The sequence below is a fragment of the Zootoca vivipara genome, chromosome 6, assembly GCF_965207765.1.
Source record: "Zootoca vivipara chromosome 6, rZooViv2.hap1.1, whole genome shotgun sequence".
NCBI classification, from domain to species: Eukaryota; Metazoa; Chordata; class Lepidosauria; order Squamata; family Lacertidae; genus Zootoca; species Zootoca vivipara.
In genome coordinates, this window is record NC_142589.1 from 62,331,587 (window position 1) to 62,352,377 (window position 20,791).

The window sequence follows — 20,791 nt, forward strand, 5'->3', positions numbered from 1 at the left end:
AGATATAAAAATATAACAAACAATATTAAAAATAATAAAATAATTGCTGCAGAAACATTTGCAGCACAGGGGCATCTAAATCCAAATTCACAATCAGTGGGATAGCAATCAGATTTTTAAAATAACCCTTGTGGGGCGAAGTCTTCAATAAGGTACAGAAATTACCGTACCTTAAAAAAGGTGTCAGAAGAGTCTCTCTTGAGGCTGGTGCGCTCTTGCTCTCTCTTACACCCCCCCCCAATGGTGTAGGTGCAGTTTATGGATCCGTATTCCAGCAACCCTTTGTGGATCCTCACTTCTGCCTCTAGGCCTAAAATCCCACTTGGAAGTGGGTTAAAAATACCTCCTTTACTCAGTAACAGTGTTCTTGATCATTGCCTTCAGCAGAAGTATAAATATTTCAGGAAATGTTAAGTCATTCATACAGTCAGTACCAAAGAAATGCCACAATAGCTGATCCGCAACTATTCTGAACCTCCCATCAATAAGACAAGCTATTTATAGTCATTGGTCTCACTAGGCGGGAATCTGTATACAAAGCAACTTTCCTAGAAGCCAGCATCTTAAGGTTTAAGGAAGTTTGTATTAAGCATTAATTACTTCCAAGGGTCTCCGGGTCTAACTGAGATACCCATCTTTACAGCACACATTCAATGGTCAAAGTCCAGTGGCAGCACTAACTCAGGGACTTCCATATATCAAGGTGACTAGCTCTCATACCCCCACTTCACAATGTGAACCAGATTTCAAAAGCAATCAAGATATACCTATAGAGTAAACAAGACCAGATTACTCACACATACCAAGCCATGCACGATAAGCAAAGGCAAACACCACCAAGCTGCCACCACTTATGGAAATGAGAGCCTAGAAGAACACAAAAAACACATGCCTTCCAACATTTCACAGGAAAAACAGGGAGACTTTAAAAACGGTTTTTACTGCCTGAACCCACCATTGCTGAAGGCTCTTATTTCCCTCTTGTATCTCAAAACTCTTATGTGACTAGCCAGTGTTAGAAACTCAGATATATAAGCCAGGCTCCAAATGGCTCCTTAAGCCAAGGTTGCAGTCGCCAAAACAGAATGTTTAGTTGCCATTTTTGGGCAAGATGGCTCTAAATCTTATGTTTCAAATGATGGACTGAATGTGATTGATTTTCAGTTAAACATCTGGCTAGTTCAGATGACAACCTTGGACTAGGTTAAGAACTTTGAGAACTGCAGAAGGAAAGTCACCTGATCCAGGGATAGTCCACATATATATATTGGCCTATTCCAACTTCTTTTTCTTAATGGTGCCTGCTCTTGCTCAGGCTGTACAGAAAAAGTGATTTGGTTCCAGAAATTCATTCTGATTGTGCAGATAATATATAACTGATAGATATACCCTACAGATGGGGTATTAGTTTGTGAAAGCAGTCCAGATCCAATGATCCTGAGATGTTAATGTCAGGTGCCATTCTGGCGCCCCCCCAGGCATCTTCACTTCTTGTTGTTATATCCCACCTTTTCCCCTGACAAGGACTCAAGGCAGCTTACAGCTTGTTGTTGTTTAGTTGTGTCTGACTCTTCGTGACCCCATGGACTATAGCACGCCAGGCACTCCTGTCTTCCACTGCCTCCCGCAGTTTGGTCAAACTCATGTTCGTAGCTTCAAGAACACTGTCCAGCCATCTCGTCCTCTGTTGTCCCTTTCTCCTAGTGCCCTCCATCTTTCCTAACCAAGTTAGGTGTCCCTTTACCTTTACTTTACCTACAGAAAGTTGCAATAATTTCTCTGATTTGTAATTTTGTAAATTAAAAAATAGTTTTTTATTGGTTGGGGTGGGGGTCTTCTGGGTTTTTTTGTGGTAGGCTTGCTTGGATGTTTTATTTCAAAAAAGCACAAGGAAAAAAGTTCTGCTATTCCACCCACCACAACTGAATAATCTGAATAATAAACATCTGAATAAACAAGAACACCTACAACTAGATAATCTTAGACCTGCAGATTCACAGAGATGAGCAAAGCATGATCATTTCCCATTTGAATTCATCCATCCCCAAGGGTGGCTGGAAAGACCCTGCTAAAAGTATCCCTGATGTGGGATTTTGGAAAGCCTTTCCAGCAGCCTTTAGAGAAGGATACTTGTATGGAAAATAATTGTGCTTTGTGCTTCACCACCCACCTGTGTGTTCAGGAATCCAGCACTGGGGTTCTTCTAGGTATTTTGGCTAATACCTGGGATCCACGGGATCAAGCTCCTACACATATCCATATCCTGCTGAGGTTGTGCATCTTCCCCTCACATCCTCAGGGGGTCCTTGGTCATGGCCCCAGTGGCTGCTCACACTCAGCACCCAACACTTGCTGCTCTAGCAGGCTACCTAGTTGTGCTTAAAGGCAGGCTCGCTCGGCCCTGTCTGGCAAAGTTTAACGCATTTGAAAAAAGAGAAAATGTGAACCAGTACCAATCCCTCCATTCTCTGTAAAATCCTCCCATTAATGTCACAAAAAGGAATTCAACACTAATTGCACCTGAAGCTTGAAGTTTGGAAGTTGCTTTGAGGCCCCTGGAGCCACCTGGAGGCCCACAGGATCCTACAATAAGGAATGACTAACATTCTTCGCCTTCACTATTGCAACACAAACATTTTCAGTGACAAACAATCAAATACATCAGATGTTAATATGGGAGGATCCTTTTGCCAGTCCTGAGCTGTCAGTTCAGGATCAACAACAATGGAGCAATTGCTTTACAACTATCTTGGCAACAGGGACCCAGCAGATTAAATAGAAGATCCAAATTGAAGAAAAATATTTTTTTTTAAAGATTCTTATTGTCTGATGAATGCATCACTACTGGATTTATAAACATTCCTGGAGGGAGCTCAAGGCGGGGAGAGGTGGAAACAAATAGCATTCTGAACATTCTTAAATAGTTTTGCTCTGTTTCATCAGGTTCTCCCCTCCCACCCTCCCCCTTTCGAAGTGCCCACTTTGAAGGGCTTTTAACCTGCTTGTTGGATTTTCCTCTGGCTTTCATATTTTGCTAGGCCAAGCATGTGACACCTGTGGACCTTCGGATGTTGCAGAACTGCAGCTTCCATTATCCCTGACTATTGGTCATGCTGGTTGGGGTAGATGACAGTTGGAGTCTAAGAACATTTGGATGACCACAGGTTCTCCATCCCTGACAACAGAAGGCCTGCTTTCTCATGTTTAAGATTTGGATGCCCACACTTTAAATCTCAAAAGAAGGGCCAGCCTATGTGGCGTCTCCAAATACTCATCAGCCCCTGCCTGCCAGCATGGCCAATGGGTGAGGGATGATGGATGCTGTAGTCCAACAGCATCTAGCCACCCCAACTTCTTAAACAGTATGTGAAATGGAAAAGGAGAATATAGCACTTGCACTCATTTCCCCACATAATATACTACATCTGAAAAATTTCCACTTAATGGTATTTTCATTCCCCTAACCCTTGAGGAAATAAGGCTGCCTCCATATATATGTATATATGTTTGTTTGTATGTGTGTGCACACACTTTTTATGCAATTGGTAACAATTAATACAACCACGTTGCAAAAGCTCAAGAAGAACATTTTTCATTTTGTTTTTTGACAAATCCCAAAGGAAAAGAAAATGACAACTTCTTAATATAGCAAAAAGGAGCTTTTAGGTATTTCCCCTCCCCCCAAGGTACTGTTGGAAGGTACTGTTGAAAAAGTACCAAAATTCGTTTGGCAGCTGTGGCCCATAACTAAACAGGAAATAGAAAGACTTCCCCAAATCTGCTGGAGGGGTAATATATGTCAAACAAAATCATACGCATAAGACTTTAATAAAGGTAGAGAATACAGTGGTACCTCGGGTTACAGACGCTTCAAGGTTACAGAAATAGTACCTCGGGTTAAGAACTTTGCTTCAGGATGAGAACAGAAATCGTGTGGCGGCAGTGGGAGGCCCCATTAGCTAAAGTGGTACCTCAGGTTAAGAACAGTTTCAGGTTAAGAACGGACCTCCAGAACGAATTAAGTTCTTAACCTGAGGTACCACTGTACGAAGTTTTTGTTTTAGCTTCAGCTTCTGGAAACACATCTGGGAGACAGAATACACAGCACAGACCAACTTTCCCTAACTTGGTTTGCTCCAGATGTTTTACACTACAATTCCCATCAGCCCAAGATGGGAGTCGTAGATCAATGTCAGAGGGTGGGCATCAAGTTGGGGAAGGGCTTGTATAGGCAGATGTAGCTAACTTCACTAGGCCAAAGAATAAAATGGTGGATGGCAAGCAATGTGCAAAAAAAAAAAATTTAAACAAGATTAAGGCCTTGGAAGCCAAAGTCTTCAAAACAGGGAACTAATCCAACCCCAAACAAGTAAGTTCAGGCATATGTGGAACTTTCTGAAGATCTGCAAATTGAGCCAAAAACCACAGAAACATAGTAGACGGGAAAGGGCACTGATGCAGAAGCCAGATGACAGCACTATCTAGGAGCATAAAAAGACAAAAGGCAACCAGACAAAACAGTATGTGTTTGGAGGGAAGCATATTAACTGTAGTTTGCATCATTCTACACACAACGGAAATAATTCCTAACGTAAGGAATGCAATGAAAACATTCCTTGGAGGAAAAGATGAGAAAGGAGTGGTCATGCATTCACAAGACTGTCCCTCTTTGCAAACCATCGTTTCCTAGGAGTCTCCAATATACCTGACACCAGGTTTTTCTCTATTACTTATGCAGGCAGTGAGCATTTTGCACACGTCCGATTGATGTACGAACACCGGTAGGGGCAGGGCAGGCTGACGCAGGACCGCTGACGTGCGAATGACCCAGAACACAACCCCCACACAAATGGGGAGTTTCCTGTACCAATATGACTCCAATTCAATGTTTTCATGATTGGGTCCAAGAGGTTTTCGTGTATGAGAATAAGAAACAAAGCGCATAGCTTAGAGGAAGGGCATCCGTTGTGCATGCATAAGGTCCCAGTTTCAATCCCCAGCTAGGGCTGGGAATGTCGGAAACCCTGGAGGGCTGCTTCCAGTCAGTATAAACAATACTGAGCTGAGATGGACCAAGGGTCTGATTCAGTCTGAGGCAGCTTTCCATATTCCTACTATTAGCAGTGTTTGCTCTTTTGGCTAAGCTATAGAACGCCAAATAAAAGCTCTTTGATTTAGCTTTTGGGAATCAACCAGTGTTTACAGGGACCTGCCCTATTTTACTTTCTAACTGGACTAGAAGCTTATTAAAATGCAAAGCAATTTCAGCATATGCAAGCTTGGCAGCTGATCACTTCGGGACGACTTTGGCCACCATTGGTAAGTAATTGAAAGGAACTTTCAAACAAGAAACTGGTTAAACTCTTTCATTTTGGAGAGATAAATTCAGGAGCAAAAAAGCTCTTCACATTTCGTTCTGTAATCACTAAAACTTTCTTGACTTCCAAGTTCACTTATTTGTCACAGATACACACAAGCTGCTTTTTGCTAGGCTTTCCTAATTGCATGAATCTAACCATAATTACAGGTTTGGCCTTCTTGTACATTGCACCAATAACCCTTTTGAAATGATTTATGAATAAATATTTCCCCAAAGACAGGATCAGCGCAGAAGAAACCCTTCCAGTTTAACAGCCTTGTGATTCAGGTTACTACAAGCCCAACAGCACATCTGCCCAAGAAATATGAACATCACTAAGTTGTGCCATCTCAGAGATGATCTCGTTGCTTGCTTAGCATCCCAAGCTACTTCCCCATGCCAGTTGCCAAGCTCCACTAGAACCTTATTCTCCATGAATTTGTCTAATCCCCTTTTAAAGCACTCCAAACCGGCAGCCATATCTACATCTTGTGGTAGCAAATTCCAGTTTAACTGCACACTGTGTGAAGCACATAGTTCTGTTTGTTTTGAATTTTCCTACTATTCTGCTTCAATGGATGTATGAAAGAGAAGCATTTCCCTTTCCACTTTCTCCAGACCATGCATAATTTTATCCACCTGTATCATGTGTCTTCCCCCCCCCTCGCCACACCCTTTCCCTAAGCTAAAAAGACCTGAACTTTGTAGCTGCTTTTCATAAGACAGAATGAAAATAAACAGGGCAGCAAAACTACACACACACACACACACACACACACACACACAGAGAGAGAGAGAGAGAGAGAGAGAGAGAGAGAGAGAGAGAGAGAGAGAGAGAGAGAGAGAGAGAGAGAGAGCACCAGGTGACAGATCAGTCCAATCCAAAGGCCAGATGAAATAAAATGGGACAGGGGCACAATCTCAGCCCCAATGTCAACGTGGTGTGTCCTGTGCAGTCACATTTCCAAATTCTTCCTCTGTACTTTAAAAACCAAACAAAAATTCTATGCAACTTGAAAGAGATCTCCTGGTCACCCGGGTAAAACAAAAGTGTTTTGCTTACTTAAATTAACCCCCAAGCCAAATACAGAAATCTGATGCCTAACCCAATTTAATGAGGATCAGTCAAGCATGCTGGTAATGCGGGGGAGGACAACAAAGATCCTGCATAATGTGGGTCCAGCCCTACTGACACAATGAAATAACAGCTGCTTACAATGGAAAGGCCATTCTGCAGGGCGGGATTTTTTTTGGGGGGGGGGAGGTGGAAACTGGCAAGTGGTGATAACAGGGACTGAAAAAGAGGTAGGTGCAGCACTCCAGCATTATGAAAGAAACAGCTGCAAAAACCTTCTCCTTCTCCAGATATGATCTTTTATGCTTCCTGAGATACTTGGCTTTTCTCTAGACTCACCCCGCCCCCCAATCTCACACTTTCAGTTCTACAAGAACAAGATGCACACATTTGGTTTCAAGAGGTTAGCAAACAGGGAGGGGGGGGTTGTCCCTCTTTGTGTGGGCTTCCTACCTAGACTTTGCTCCAGCTTGCAGGTATAGGCAGCCTGCGGTTGAAGTGAATAAGCAGTTAACTTCTGAATCCTGTAGTGATCAGACTACGGTATTATTTACACACACAAACACACATTGAATGTATGAAGCTGGTATTTGGGAGGGGTTTTCATTTTTATCTTCACAAGCTCTCCTACCAAAATTTTAAACATAAGAACTAGAAATCATAGGCAAACACATAGCAGGTATGGAGTCCCACAAAAGGTTGCTAGAAAGAGAGAAACAATGAGTTTTGAAGCAAGAGCAATTGGGGGCATTTCAAGCTGTCAGGCATCAGTATGGACTGGCAACCCAGAGTGCCTGGCCTGGCTGAGCAGACAAGGAGAAAAATAATCATTTCCTTAATAATAATTTAAACAATTTATTTAACTAAAACAATAACATTATAGCATATGTATCCATGTTTGTTAACTGATGTGGTTAAACGGGTTGTTTCTATAAAAAAAACTTAGTCTGCGTTTTAGCACACATGAAAAACTTAAAACAAATCTTTATTTCCTGATGAATGGCCTTTGGACTATAATGTAACTTAAATAGAAAGCTATCTTCAGAAAGATTTTTCCTTCAAAAGCATTTTATTTTAAAAATCTGATTTAAATAAAAAAAATCCAATTTAAATTTTTAAAAAATCTGATTATTATTATTTTCAATTTCAATTTCAATATACTTTATTTGACCGATAGTCAGAAACAAAAAACATTTCTCAATACAAAGATTATTATTATTTAAATCATTGATTTTTATCCACCCTGGTATTACCTGGGGTAACTTGCACAAGCATGTTGCCCTGTGGAGCCGCCTCACTGCAGCTGCTTTTTCAAAAGGTCCCTGAGCTACCGGGTTGACTGCATGAATCAAGTCTTAGACTGCAACATTTGTGGGACCAGCTACAGTCAGTCACCATATCCAGGTTTACAAATACAGTATAATCAAATTAATATTGATTCAATCACCAAGTCTATCCATACATCAAATACAGCAAGTAAGAAGAGAGTCTAAGCACATATACTGTATATAGTAACAGTACAAGCTTGGTGGATAAAGTTCTGAACTTCCATGCTAATTGATGGAAAGAACAGCAAAGAGACAGAGGAAGAAATGTTTAAATGTCAGTGAAAATTAGCTCATCATCCATCCATACAAAGCTACGAGTTAATGCAGGGAGAGCCTTTTTGGTTCAGAGAATACACAAGCACACTGCTGTTTTGCACTAATACCGTATAGCTTGCTTCCAATTTCAGCTAGTGCTGGGTGAGCAAATTTCCAGATAGAGAAATAGTCCCAAACTTATTTCAAAACAGAAAAACACCCCAAAGAGAAGGAGTCTCTTTGTAGTTTATGAGAAGTACACTAAATATAATGCTAATATTTTTGTTGTCCTTTGGGGTGGAAAAAAGAAAAGAAAAAGAAAAAAAGCCCTGTACTCAACTCAATAACCATTTTGAACAAATTTCTTCACCTTGAAAGCTTTAGTCTGAATTTCAGCAACAGGTTTTTGCTGTGGTAGGAGGAAAGGTCCAAACAAGCTATCAGCAGTGAGAAACTATAGGGAAAGGAACATGACTAGAGTGCCATGTCAGGGTGCATGGATACAGGTGTGTTTGCAGAGCACAGGGACTCTGCACCATGGACAAAGGCTGCCTGCAACTTTGGAGGCCCAATGCCCCAAACTGAATTAAGAATCTGCAGATAACATTGAGCACCAAATGTCATGTATCTGTAGAACTGAATGAGACAGCTGGCCTTAAGTATGATCATCCTTATTTTTTATTTTATGTAGATGTTCTGAAGTGGCATCTGATAGCACTGGAGCAAATTCCTAGGCTTCAGTGAATGGGGCAACAAGTGTCAGAGGGGAAGGCTTCACTTACATCAAAGGTGCAGGCCATTTTTTAAAAAAAAATTTTTTAAAGAACCTCCCAAAAATTACTCTCCCAAGATAGAGGTTAACACTCTATTCCAAGATTCACAGAATTGTAGAGTTGGGACACCCTGACAATCATCTAGCCTAGGCATCCCCAAACTCGGCCCTCCAGATGTTTTGGGATTCAATTCCCACCATCCCTGACCACTGGTCCTGTTAGCTAGGGATGATGGGAGTTGTAGTCCCAAAACAGCTGGAGGGCCAAGTTTGGGGATGCCTGATCTAGCCCAACACTCTTGCAATGCAGGAATATGCAGTTATCCCATACAGGGATTAAACCTGCATGGCAAAAAGAGTAGGAAGCGGGGAGCGAATGGCTGCCCTCCGTTGCTACCTCCACTGAAGTCATATAGCCAGGACGGAAGAAGCCTCTCCGACACCCAGGGTGGCACACATATGGGCGCCACAGGGAGGCAGTGGGCAACCTTGTCACACACACACGGGGTGATACCCAGGGTGCACCGCCCTCCCGCCCCCCTTCATATGCCCTGCATACAGCACCTATTGCAAACAGCAGATGGAGAGATGTGGTCATCTCAGATTTATAACTTAGAGGATTCTTCTATGTATTCTTATTTTGAACTGCATTGTTAAATTGTTTTATACAAGTTTAGGTTTTGCTTGTCACCTAGAACATATAAATTTAAAATAAATGAATACTGACAGGTTACCAAGATGCAGACATGTGCTCAGCCCACAAGAAGTGCCTTTCTGTGAACATGGTAAGCTACAAGACGCTTGCCAAGAAGAAGTACACAAGCCCCTTACTGTGCCTCTGCTGCAACAACAGTCCCAGAAGACAAATAACTGAAGAATGAGACCAAAGGAAGGGCCACTGTGAGTTTAGTCCTTATATGAGAACCACCACCACCCACATAAAGTAGTGTGTTGATATTGCTACACACACGAGAACAGTAAATGAACATGAAATAAATTTGGAGCTAACGGAAATAGCTTCCCACACAGCACCATTCGAAACTGCTGAAATGCACAGTTGACTCCCACTGGCCTGATGCCCTTTTGAGACAGATGTTGCACCCCACTTACAGTGTTTCAGCAATTTGCTAAGAGTCAGCGCTTTTTATGCCAATTACAAGGATAGATTTTGCATTAAGAAAGAAAAATTACTTAGGTCCCCCCACCCAGCTCACTAAAACATTAAATTTGAAGCCACATCCCTGCCCCATGCAGAGCTACACTTAAGACAACACCAAACCACCTTGTCAAGTGTCAAATTTCTATTGTTTCATAAAGAATGAAACACAGAGCAATTTCACATGTAATTTCAGTAAAAAGCCCATAGGAGCCCTTTACACCAGGGATAGGGAACCAGTAGCCTTTCAGGTGTTGTTAGACTGTAGTTCCCATCACCCTGGACCACTGGCTATGCTGGCTGGGGCTCATGAGAGTTTGGCGTCCAACAACACTGGGAGGGCCATATAGGTTCCTCAGCCCTGCTTTGCCTCATGGGTGGAGAAGCTGCAGCCCTTTAGATCAGGTATCCCCAAACTGCGGCCCTCCAGGTGTTTTGGCCTACAACTCCCATGATCCCTAGCTAACAGGACCAGTGGTCAGGGATGATGGGAATTGTAGTCCAAAACATCTGGAGGGCCGAAGTTTGGGGATGCCTGCTTTAGATGTTGTTAGGCTATGACTCCTATGTATTTATTATTTTACTCACTAAATTTATATTCCACCCATCAACCCAACTTTTATAACAAGATTTCTCCCATATCAGCTTGCCCCATAGACTGAAGATCCTTCTGAGAGGCCCTGCACTTTGTGACCCCACCACCACCCATATGGTGGATTACCATGCTGGTCAGAGTCTTTTCAACATTAGTCTACAGCTATTGCATGGAGCGGTTTCCCTGCCTTTTGGAGTTAATTGCTGAACGATTGATGTTGCTATAATTCAATTGTCTATTTTGTTGTTGCTGTTGCTGAGATGTGCCTTGTATTTTAGCCATGATGCTTTAAAACAATGTACTAAAAGAATCAATATTTTCATAGTTCCCTCATGGAACCACAAATTGAAAGGATGTGGGGGGAAAAACATTTTAACAAGAAACTGTAAATAAAAAAGGTTCTCATAAATGAATGCTGATGTTATACCTTTGCACAGAGAGAGCCGATAGAGTGCCTTCTAGATGATGTCTGACTCCCATTCCCATCAACCCGTCAGCATGGCCAATGGTAAAAAATGAAGGGAGTTGGAGTCCGGCACTACAATGACCATTCCTATCTTAACACCTGGAAGCTGTACATAAGGTAAAATATTCCATTAAAATTCTAAAAACAACTCATTACAAACAAGAAGCAGGTACAGTATTTTTTGCCACACAGGCAGAAAGCTCAAAGTGAAGCCTGCCATCTAGTGTCTCGAGAGCAGAAGAGCCTGACTACACAACACATAACATGAGGCACTTATATAATTGGAGCAACCAGAAAAATTGGGCATGAATGCCAAGTTGAGGCTTGTCAGACAGGCAAGTGCAACAGGAACAACAACATTCTGACCAACATGCCTGCAAATCTTGAACTGAAATAATAAGGGTGAATTATAGCCAGCAATAAATTTTGTTTACAATTGCCACAGATAAGGCTTTTGCCAAATATGAAGACTCTGTGCAAAGGCAGCAAATCTATTTTATTCCATTTTATTCCATTTTTAAAATGTGTATGCCATATCCTTGCCATCATCATTACTATTCAGATAGGCTTAACAAGATCTCATTAAACTCTGCCCTGCCTTTTATATTTATGGGACCGGTTTTAAGAATAAGAAGTGAATATTGGGAGACATTCCTTTCACTTTCACCTCACCTCCCTATTGCCCTCCCCACTCCCACCATCCCAATGTTATTTTTCTCACAGGTGAGCTTGCTACTAGGATAAGAGCACAGTTGGGAGGAAGAGTGAGATTGGTGCTGCATAGAAACAGACAAGCTGGGCTCAACCCACCTTGAGGATGTGTTTCAGGAAAATGAGAGAAGCAGGGCAAACACTGAAACAAACACTGACACAAGCATAGTCCATGTCCCCAAAAAGCCTGCCATCTAAAATCCTGGAGGCTTTATCAAGAAAATAGAAATTAGTGTTGCCACCACATCAGTGCAATATAATTACAATGCTGCATAGTAACATTAAATGCATTTCAAAGGCCTGGTTCATATGTAACGTCAAGTCAAAGTGTGGCTTAGCAAGCCTGTAATATCCATGGGGGAAATCACAGTCTCTTCACCTCTTCCCTGGTCCTGCTGCACCACCCAGAGGTAAGCAATGGTTAGGTTTAGAATTACATGTGAAACCAGGTCCATAGTTTGCTTAAAGAGAACCAAATCATGAGCCTGATTTTGGACAACACAAGTCAAGGCTTGCTGCTTCTGGCACAACTAAAAATAGAGGAGGAATGAAATAGGGATTGCGCACCAAAATCTGCTCATTTGCATTAAGTCATAGCTAACCATTAACTAAGACTTAATGTGACATTTGAATGCACCTGCAAAAGATTTACAAATATACCATTTTCTCTAGTGCTGTGTCCTCCAAATCAAATCCATTCTGTAAAATTTGCACCGAGTTTTCAGTTATGCAAGGAAGGGAAAATAAAAACATACCACTTCAGAATGCTGCTGTAAGAGTAAAACATTTTCTAGGAAAGCAAGAATCATACAGCAAGCTTTTAATAGAGACCTGCACCCAAAAGACATTGCTATGCTGATTCACATTAATCCTCACTGAATCATAAAACCCAAACACTATTATGTATCCTCCTCAGGAGGGTTTAATATCCACAAGCTTTTAAAAAATATCTTATCATGAGAACACAAAGCAAAACAAAAGGTCGATCTAATAGATTTTATCTTATTATTAGCCATATTACTCTAGATTAGCTGCAGCAACCAAGTGGAAACTGCTTTTTCCTCACAGTTTCTTCAAAAAGCAGCCAGGGGGGAAACTTTCCTTGGGATCTCCTGGTGGCCAACAAGCTGCACAACAATGCTACTCAGAAAACTCACAAGGTCTTCTAATCTAAAGAGCTAAGCACATATTGTGCAATCAGTAAACAAACAAATGGCAAAGGACAGAAATCAGTCCAGCCACCTGGTTGGGAAATACATGTAAGTAAATAAAAGATGGGGAGAAAGTGCTGAAGTCAACAGAGCTGGTCTCAAAACGCCTGCTTTACTGCCGCTCTGGCCTCTGCCCAGAGCCCTATTTGCAGTAGATAACTGATACTAGGTGGGGAGGGAAGTAGGATCACAGAAAGCCCCAACATCCCCCAAGCTACATGCATTCAATTTAATGTACACATGAAGTCTACATAGATGCAACTATCTGTATGCAAACTTTTCTTCCAGGATTCCTAATTACACAGGGAGAACCCTAGGCTGGAACAGCTGCAAGTACACAGGCTCCATGCAGGCACACAAGACTCCTCATGTTCACTCTATGTTGTGAGTACAAGGCTATAGAGACCTTAAATAGTTACTTGGGAAGATAAAACAGCAACATGCAAAGAGCTGCATCAATTGCTCCTAGCAACTGAAATCTAGCATTGCCAAGCTGGGCTGTTTGTGGGGAGAGGGGCAGTGTTAAACCCTCTGATTCAAAAGTCGCAGGAATTTTGGCTTTAGCTGCATTAACTCAGCCATGAAAAGATTGCAGATTTGATCACTGCACCATGAAGGCATAGATTACTATGGGGGGAGTGCCTTTTTTCTGAAAGAAATGTTTAGGGGTTCTCTCATTTTCCTACTCATCTTGAAATACTGCCCCTCAATGAGGCAAAAATGTTTAAGGGTATGCGTACCCTTGCGTCCCCCCAGAAAAAAGCACTGCATCTGAGAACCTGTACAACAAATATCACCAAAGATCATTCTGCAGTACAGCATGGCTTGCAATAAAATCTCAAGGGAAAAGAAATGGGGCAGTAACACTAGTGAAACATCCAATTAAAGGAACAATTACAGCACATAATAGTGGCTCTGCTGTCATCAGGAGCACCAACATGAAGACATTTTAGTCACGGACTCCAGCATAGACAGGAAGCTGCAGTCATGCCAACCAAGTCATTAGGGCCTTGGAGACCGATTTCTGCTGTGTCCCAAGCTGGCCTTTCCATAACTAATCCCTGTCATTACGGACAGTGGGACAATGCATGACAGAACAGTGCCTCCTGGTTCCCAAGTCTTGGACTACAAAAATAATACTAATAAAAAATAAAAATAAAAATCAATGGCCACTGTCCAGATTTGGGGTCACAAACTTTTTTAAAAGGCTGCAACAATAAAACTAAGTCAGAAAATCTCTTTGCCATATCACTTAGGGGGGAGTCTTTTTAAAAGGACAGAATGTATGGTCTATATACCATCCTCAAAACAAATAGTTTCTTACTATTATCTCAAATAGATCAGTCAACACCAGAAATGCCGAAAGGCAGGTAGGTCACTTGCAAAAGTAATTGCCTTTGCTGCACATTATGTATTGTTAAGAATTTTGGCCAAAAAAGAAAGAAAAAAGAATCAGATGGAAAAGAGTTTACAGCATCTTACTGGCATGCACAAAGAAATTAGAGAAGTGCTTCTGAACCCAAATAAATCATTTTCCTTCTCCATTGGTACACCACAACTATTGGTCCATTTAGCTCAGTACTACCGTATCTACTCAGAATGAAAGTAGCTCCCCAGGTTTTCAAACAGCAGCTTTTCCTAGCATTACATGGAGATGTTGGGGACGCAACTTGGGACCTTCTGCCTGGAAAGCATTTTTGAATTCTACCACTGACCTATAACCTCTCAACCGCAGAATTGTCACTGTGACCCAGAAGCTTTTTTGAGAATAGCTTCTGGCATCATAACTGCTTTTCACATAAGTTTTTGAAAAAGCTGAGGGTACATAAGATGTACATACTTGCAAATTTTTCAGACCAAGGGAGAAAATGTCTTTGAGATCTAAAACTCATTCACTTCAAATTCTTAAACAGAATAAATATTCTTCCCTATATAACTAACAGCAAACTCAGAGCTCTTTATGTACTTCTATGTAGAGTCAGGCATTTGCCTGGTGAAGGACTGATCAAATTCTGTCAAATAATCGGATATACTTCGGGAATTAACTTTATAAATTTAACTTTAGAATTCTAAGCACAGTGACTGCAATCTTATGCGTAAACCAGCTCAATATTTGACTGTGGTAAATAATATACAGTCAGTGCATAATATCAGAATAGTCAATTGACCACTGTGCCAATGCCATTTGTACCAGTTTGCCAATGCCACAATTAAGACTAAAAGTGAACTTTAAAAAATGAAAATTTAGAATGATTGGGGAGAGAATGGATTGCAAAAACCGGTTTTGGATAACCAGAAGAACACTTACCAATGCTGTCTTCTGTTTCTTGTGACATGCTTGGTGTTTTTTTTAGCAAATCTTGCAAAAGAAAAGAGAAATTAGAAATTATATTAAATCATGGATCTGTTGAACACCAGAAGCTTTGACATCCGAGCAAAAGAAAAACATCTCCAGTCAAAAACACAAATTCATATATAATATGGTCAAAGAGTGTTCCTAGGAACTTTAGGATTTCCTTCTTACATGCAAAGTTCCAGCTTAACTAGAAGGTTGGTGGTTCAAGCATGCCCAGGAACAGCTGTGGGAAGGATTCCTGCATTGCAGAGGTTTGGACTACATGACCAATCCACTACAAAACTCCATTGAACATAATGGAACTTACTTCCAAGTAACAATTGTGTTGAAGGACAAGATCAGGGTTCTGGTGACAACACATTATGTTGCTACCAATGCCAAACAAAATGTGTGAACCCCAAATTACATTTAAACTTTAAAATCACCTTGTTTTCACTCTGTAGGACAAATCTTTAACCCAGATCAGAACAGAACTTCTGCACATCAGTAATAACCCTAAAAACACATCAGTCCACTTCTCTCTGGGGTCATTCCACGTCAGTTCAACGCGGTCATGCCACCCACCGTCTCAGACTTTGATGAAACTTGGTGTACACCCTTCCCTTATGGTTGGAAGAAACCCCCTTTCTTGGAGGGAAAAAATAAAATGTACACAAGGCCAAGGATCTCAAGAGGGACAGAAACACAGATTTCATGAAACTTTGAAGTGCTATAAAATCAAAACCGTTTGTGATAGAGGGGAAAAAAATTAAGGGGGTTTCTTTCAACCATAAGGGAAGGGTGTGCACCAGGTTTCACCAAATTCCGAGACAGTGGGTGGCGAAACCCTTGTTTTTTGTGTTGATTTGATGTGGAATGACCCTCTGTTCAGTCCACTTCTCCCTGTGACAGTTTTGCCACAATACCAATTCCAGCTCTTATATGATTAAAAAAACAAACCCTGAAAAATAAGTGGAGTGGAGTTATTGCGCTCTGCCTTCCTCAACTTAGCACCCCCAACCAGGATGAGGAAAGCTGGCAGAGGCTTGCCTCTGCTTGGTATATAGCTCTTTGTGACACTCTACACTGATTGTCCACAATACCTGCAGCAAGAATATTTGCAAAACATCTCTGACACTATATTACTGGAAATGAAATATTTTGCACCAGGCAGGATTCTACCACTACAGCATTAAAGGCTTATTACAGAGATACATTACTGAACATCACAATTAGGGCAGGAAGCAATTGCCAACCCCTGCTTAAGAACTATTCACAAATGAAGTTGCATATTAAGCTATTTTTAACCTGGTCTTGTCTGCAGCCAAGTGGGCGGAAATTTTAAGTAGAAATGTATCCTTTGGGCAAAACAAGAGAGGCTACCCATCTAGCTCTTCCTTCACCTGAAGGAAAGGCAGAACAAAGGAAAGGAGGTTTGTAGAAATCACACTGGGCTATAGGTTTATTGCTAGTCTCAAGGTGGGTGGGTGAGATGACAAAGAATTAGCAGTCCTCTGAAAACCAAAGGTTTAGTCTCCAGCAGCATTAACACACAAACTGTACTGTAATACAATTATAGTAGACAGTGAAAAGTTTTCATCTCCTAAGAAATAGCTCTCATGTTGGGAAGTAATACTAGGTAGGGCATTCTCTCTTATTTATATCCAGTCCTTCCACCAAGGAGTTCAGGAAAGGATGCCTAGTTTGTTTCCCACATTTAATCCTCACAACAACCTTGTGGGGTAGATTAGCCAGAGAGTGACTGGCTTCACAGATGAGAAGGAATTTGGCATGCAAACATAAATTTGAATGCATGGGGGCAGGGAGAGAAGCTCATCCAGTCTATTCAAGATTGAGGACTACCCAATTTTAAGAAATTAAGATGATCTGGAAATGACCTTTTGTAGGAAACTACTGCCAAATCCCCTACAGGTTGCCACTTGTTCAGAATAAATGTGCCATGAATCAGCCACATTCTTTCAAGTTTATGCTTCAAAAAATTGATAGATAGTAGACCTAATTTATATGGACACCACGTTGGATTTTAGTTTCTTTCACAATAAGCTTCACCAGAAAGGTCAATTTGCACACAAACAAGCGGTTACCAACTCCCCTAACACAGTCACAAGACAGGCAGATATGCATGCTTCTAAATTAAACAAGGAAAAACCACCAACTGCATGAAAGAAAATACTGTAGTATGAAAGCTTGCAACTTCCAAAAGGGAGGCTTTCCTCACAATAGGGAACATCTGAGCCGCTACTAGTGCTAAATTTCAAAGGTAGTCAGCGTTACAGCTAAAGTAACAAAGTATTTGCAACATCATCAAAACCAAACAAATGTACCACAACATTCTCATGGCACTTTTTCTCAAGGCTGTGCACACCTGTGTATACCACAGGAAAGCAGCATGTAAGCAACAGTTTATCAGCTATTAGACAACTCAAGAAAGCATGAATCCTCTGGACAATATGCATATTACTATTACATTAGCCATATTACTATTACATAGTTTTAACATACTCGTGTTTAAGCAGTATGTTTGGAATCAGGTCTTATTTGAGAAGGCCCCCAGATTTTCATGGATATGCCAATCAAATTCCAAATGTAGTTCATGTCACAGCTACTCCCTAAAGAAGTTCCCCCTGCATTCCCTGATAACTATGATTGTGAAGGCTATGACTACCCATAGTCGGCTCCATCTATTCATGTTAACTCTTAAACAAGATGGAGCCATTTGTTCTTGAACAGTTGAGCCAGCTAGGTAGCATCAAAGGTAAGGTTAAGCATTCACACCAAATATATTTGTTTTGTAATGTAAATTAGCGGTAGTGGAGACCCATCACTGCGGCCCAAATACAGTCCTCCAAGTCTCACCATCCAGCCCATAGGAATGTTCTCAAGCCACATTTCCTCTCCCTATGTCACAACCCCCACTGCCCCTCCTTAAATATTTTTGACTGGCTGGAATGTGTCCTTGCTAATAGCTCTTGGTTGCCTAGATGGCAACATGGATGTATTCATCAATCCAGGATTCAGAGGAACTCTTCAATGAACTCAGTAAAGTGAATGTATAACAAGGAACCAAGCTGGCCAACAGCTTATTGTTCACCAGGAACAATAAGTGGCTCCCTAGCAAGTGGGACTCAACATGGGTCATTTGCATACATGGAAACTGCTTTTGTGAGATAATGCTTAACACTCTCTCCACAAGTTACTGAACATAAGTGACTAAAATAGTTATCGATATACCCAAAGAATGCCAACAAACCTCTTGCTACAAAATGGGACCAAATTTATAAAACAAGAAGTGCTTCAATTTGTTGCTGGCTAGTTCTTAAACCATCATGACTTAAAAAGGAATGATGCTCGTGCATCTGGAATAATTTACTTGGGTGTACACTCACCTGTGAGCCAATTCAGAAGAGTCATCAAGCTAGAGGGAATAAAAGAATCATAAACGTGTAGTTGGAAGGGACCCCAAGGGTCATCTAGCCCAACACCCTGCAAAGTAGGAATCTCAGCTAAAGCATCCATGACAGATGGTCATCCAACCTCTGCTTAAAAACCTCCATGGAAGGAGAGTCCACAACCTCCCAAGGGAGACTGTCAAACAGCTCTTACTGTCAGATAGTTTTTCCAAACCTCAATATCCAAAAAGGCCAAATCTGAGAAACGGGTCAAGATCCCAATAGTAAAACTTAAGATTCAGAATTTATTTCAATCATAGATTGGGACGAGTGTTTAATGCACAAGTGTAGGTACGTACACTTCTGCATATCAGGAAAGAGAGATCATTCAATTTCAAACATAAATGTTTCAGATTAACATTTTAGCTTTATTGGTGCTATAGCTTAGTAGGGCAACAATATATTTTGTTTTAATAGATTATAAAGAACCAAGCTTTAAAAAGAATCCCCTCGACTCCTAGCATTTTGCAGCCTGCTTTACCCTGCACTTGTCTGATCCACAGCAGGACCCACTGCAGTGAATGCACTGCCTCCTCTGTCCTTTCTTCTGCCTTTGCAGCTGGGCACCTGTATGCCTAAAAACACTCAATCATTTTGTAAAGAGCAAACAAAAGCAAAGAAGCCTTGAATCTGACTAGGTCACCCTCCCCAAACACATTGGGTTAATTCAGAGTAGCAGCTGTGGCAGAAGCACTCTACTTGTAGCTGCCTGGTAATCCCTTCAGTTCTGCTCTCAATTCCACTCCCCACTCCATCCATCCAAATGAGGTCAGGTCAGAATCACTGTAAATGGCAAAATTAGGCAACCACCCCAAACTCCAGCTAAGAACAGGAGCTGGAGAAGTACAGGTAAGACACCAGATGATTCTGTTCTAAATAACCACTTACAGTGTTCAAAATCATAGCTTCTGGACATCCTACACATTTCAAAGGAATCTCCATTTTTTCCCCAGGACATGCAACATGCATGTATGTAGGTGGAAGGAAGCCCAGAGCATCTTTGGCATGGAAAAGGCAACAGACTCCCTTTATTCTATAACACCATAACACAGCTCTTTAATAGATGCTTTAGAGCAGGCATAGGCAAACTAAGGCCCGGGGGCCGTATCTGGCCCAATCACCTTCTAAATCAGTGTGTTTTTACATGAGTAGAATGTGTCCTTTTATTTAAAATGCATCTCTGGGTTTTTGTGGGGCCTGCCTGGTGTTTTTACATGAGTAGAATGTGTGTTTTTATTTAAAATGCATCTCTGGGTTATTTGTGGGGCATAGGAATTCGTTCATCTTTCCCCCCAAAATATAGTCTGGCTCTCCACAAGGTCAGAGGGACAGTGGACCAGCCCCCTGCTGAAAAAGTTTGTTGACACCTGCTACTACTAGAGTGTTATGTCCCTTGGCTTATGACATTTTCATCCAATAACATTGCCACAGGTGGCTGCAACCACACTCAAATTTCACAGCTGTGACATCCAAGCACAACAAAGCAATAGGACTTCACTACACAGTTTGTTGAGCATGCAGCATCAATAATTACTTCCTATTTCCCTTTAAACACTGCACACAACTTCTCTCAGGTTCTCTGATGGCCTAATATTTGAGGCATTAGCAAAACAGACAAGAACATTGGGATACGACATCAGGGTATTAACAAGACTGGTGATGCAATAGTGAGACCCACCAGATATGAATGTTCAAAGTCTGACCAACTGGGCAAATAGTTTTTGTTTTGTTTTGGCTTTTGGCAAAGGTGCAGTATTTTCATTTACATTGTCAAGTCATAATGCACAGCACTGCCCAGGAGCTGCCTGCACTGCAGTCAAACCCTTTCTGAACAAGTAAACCAAAGAGGCAAGCTACCAGTGTGAACGAGCCATGATGGTAATTAGCAATGGCTGAATTCATCTCTTTAGACAATAGACTTTTGGACAGCATGTTAATTTTAGCATTATTCCACCATGCAAACCTCTCTCCTTCAATTCCCACCCAAACATTGACCAATCACAACAGGCACACTTTGAACTAAGCACTGAGTAGTCCTCCCAAAAACACATCATCTAA

The 20,791-nt window shown here is 41.3% G+C and overlaps 1 protein-coding gene across 8 annotated transcripts in view; it reads right to left on the reverse strand.

Moving 5' to 3' along the window:
* PHACTR4 (phosphatase and actin regulator 4) overlaps positions 1 to 20,791 on the reverse strand; it is an 89,783-nt gene that overhangs the window by 43,927 nt on the left and 25,065 nt on the right. For 5 of the 8 annotated variants that reach the window (XM_088672376.1, XM_035116955.3, XM_060275773.2 and 2 more), the window contains exon 2: positions 15,237 to 15,287. The exons of the other annotated variants lie outside the window; for them this stretch is intronic. In XM_088672376.1, coding sequence (XP_088528502.1) covers positions 15,237 to 15,264 — 28 coding nt within the window. In that variant the 5' untranslated portion in view covers positions 15,265 to 15,287. The remainder of the gene's footprint in view (positions 1 to 15,236; positions 15,288 to 20,791) is intronic. 8 annotated transcript variants of the gene reach the window in all.